The following is a 2,927-nucleotide window of genomic DNA, read 5'->3' as shown; positions in this document are numbered from 1 at the left end:
ATCACACCTCTCAAAAATCCATCTTCCAACTCATCGGGTAAACTGATAAGGACTAAAATAAGCACTTGTTAGAATGTATCGTATGTATATCGTAAGGTTTACTTTATTGTATTAAATTGTTAAATATTTTAACCTTAGATAGATACATTGGTAGATAAAATATGAATTTAGCAATGTATTATGCTCTTAATTGGTTAAATATATTTAACAGTATGTATGTATTCTAATCATTTTAGATGAAATTTAACTAATATTTACGAATTGTATGTACTTACTTTGCTGGTTCTATCATATATAAGCATGATTTATTGATTTTACTTAGGGCATTATATTCTTATTTACTTATTTGTGAAAAAAATCTAAAAAATGCAATTGCTTTTTTTGAAGAGTTTTTGATAATTTTATAATAAGCTGTATAAGAAATTTGCAGCATTAAATACCATATCCTTAAATATGACAAGAAGATCTAATTAAACTGAAATTTTGAATAATTCTGATAATCATTTTCACAGAAGTCAGTTATATTTCATTTATCTATCTAAGGTTTTTAGGCGAAATAGAAATATTGCAAATTTTTTCTTAGTCAATAGGTATTTCATTCGCATGGATTTTTGTGAATTCTTAATAACCACACATTCTGTATAATGCAGAGTGATATATCAAGTCTTCTTATCTGCTTAAGAATAGCATTATTAGCAAATTAGTCCAGTATCTCTAAAAAATTTCAACTGAGCCAAATTTGTTTTTATAGATTTAAGAAACTTTCTTCAGAGATAGCACGATAATTTTAATATGTTAAAGAATACTATTATCCCTTTTAATAAAACTTTGTGTTATCAACAACTTATTTTTGCTTTAATTGTTTTCCTTTATTTTAATATTATATTTATATTACATTATTATAATAATCACTCTTTTACAAAAACGTAGCTTTTCGCTCCACGAACATGGGAAAATAATGTGGGAAATGGAATTTTAGTGGTAAGGGTATTAAACTACAGGGTGACACTTGTGTTTAATGTATCGTAAAAGTAAAAATAATACCTTATTTAACAGCTGTTAGGAACAAATCGTATACCACTTCATGAAATTTAAAAGTAATGCTCAATCAAACAGTCTTAATTCCTTAAAGGAATACTTATTTTCTAGCTGCCATACTAAGAGGTGTTACTTTTTTTCATACCATATTTTTTGACTAGTTCTTTGATTTTGGTAAAAAATCTGGAGACTTTTTCTTGATAAGTTCAATCGTCTCCTAATCCCTATAAAGAATTGTTGGCATGGAAAGAATACGATTCAAAGCAATGTCTCGAAACTCACACAGATGTCTTCAAATTTGAAAAATAAGGTATGTGGAGTAACATTTCTATCGACCTCTCGTTTCGTCTACATGATCATTGTAGTATCTTATAGGCTTTATCGCATTGAAGTATTTGGTAGGAGTATTTATATTGTTCGTCATAGCTAGACAAAAATTATAATCCTCGCTGATGCTTTAGCATCTTCTAAGCTTACTTAAGAATTTCGAAAATTTTTAAGTGAATGATATCTTTAAATGATATCTGTGCAATTGTCGGTTAAACTGAAATATATATAAATACATATTATTCAAAAATAAGTGTGTATTATATAAATAGGGTTTCTAGATGTTCTTCAACACCGTTGAAATAAATATTTTTTTTTTCTGTGTTTTATTTTACAATTTTGGGTTTGGTGTCGACGGCTTGTCATATGCGCATGCGCTTGTTTGTTGATCAACATTTAACTGTCACAAACCTAAGAAAAATCTGTAGAACAATTCAAAGTGTCAAAAAATTTACGCAAAAATATATATATATTCTTATGGCATTGTACCACTTTAATACATACAATTTTTTTCCGCAAGTCAAGGAGGAGTCTAAGATCGATGAATTTACCATTTTGCCCTACATCGTTAGGAGTGTAACTAATCTGGAATCGATTTTCAGTTCGCAATTATTTAAATTCCGATTTCATGCTTGTTTATATGTCTCATGATTGGTTGCGTAAGCCACGCAATTTTATCTAAAATATATTTACATTTAAATAAATTCAATGTATCTTATTTGCATATCCAAGTTAATGTTACAAAACAAACTATTAACAAATTCACAATATTACAAACAAACTAAAAAGTCTCGTCTCACTTGATTTTAAACATGTGAAAAAATAATTAATAATTTTTATTCGCATGAAATAAAATAAACAAATAATTAATTAAAAGTAGATTATGCGTTCAATGGTATAAAAACTATTTTATTATAAAAAAAAGTATATATTTGAAATATAGGTGATGGATCGATTAAGTTTTTGAAGTAATAAATTTCAATAAATAACAACAAATAATAAATATTGAACAGCAATTATAATTATTAAAAATTAATTTTGCAAACATTTTATTTTAATAAGACTTTATTTGAATGAATCATTAATTCAGAAATTATTATTGCTTGCTTAATTTATTCTTATATATGTAACTTTAGTTAATATATCTTATTTTATATTTACAAAACAAAATTTAATTATAGTTATTATTTTATAACTTCTCCAACATTATAAACAGCGTATTTATGTTTATAAACATACAATACATAATCCATATAAATGTACATTATTAAGCAACATTAACTTGTGTCTGTTGAAGTTGTAAACACGGCACTTGCAGCTCAAAACTATGGACGAAAAATTCTATACAAATATTGTTATAGACCCTGATAATCGGTATTGGCGTTCGGGAAACACCTTAGTCAGCCATAAAATGCAGTAGAAATAGAAATATATATAGGGAGATTTTGAGAAGTAGTAAACTACAAAAACCCATCATCAGTGGTCTTTGAATTATATCTTGTATTTAATTATTCGTAAATAATTTTTTTGAAACTGCAAATACCAGGTATTGAACTCATGCC

At 26.4% G+C, this 2,927-nt stretch overlaps 1 protein-coding gene across 1 annotated transcript in view; it reads right to left on the bottom strand.

Annotated features, from left to right (window-relative positions):
• The window catches only part of LOC119665583 (neurobeachin-like protein 2), a 2,913-nt gene extending 2,611 nt beyond the window's left edge, over positions 1–302 (bottom strand). Inside the window, exon 1 of the mRNA XM_038074810.1 lies at positions 276–302. Within this exon, the coding sequence (XP_037930738.1) occupies positions 276–302 (27 nt within the window). The remainder of the gene's footprint in view (positions 1–275) is intronic.
• Between the last annotated feature and the right edge of the window lie 2,625 nt (positions 303–2,927).

This window comes from Teleopsis dalmanni, chromosome 1 (genome assembly GCF_002237135.1).
Source record: "Teleopsis dalmanni isolate 2A chromosome 1, ASM223713v2, whole genome shotgun sequence".
In the NCBI taxonomy this organism is placed as follows: domain Eukaryota; kingdom Metazoa; phylum Arthropoda; class Insecta; order Diptera; family Diopsidae; genus Teleopsis; species Teleopsis dalmanni.
This window is presented reverse-complemented; position numbering and strand designations above follow the sequence as displayed.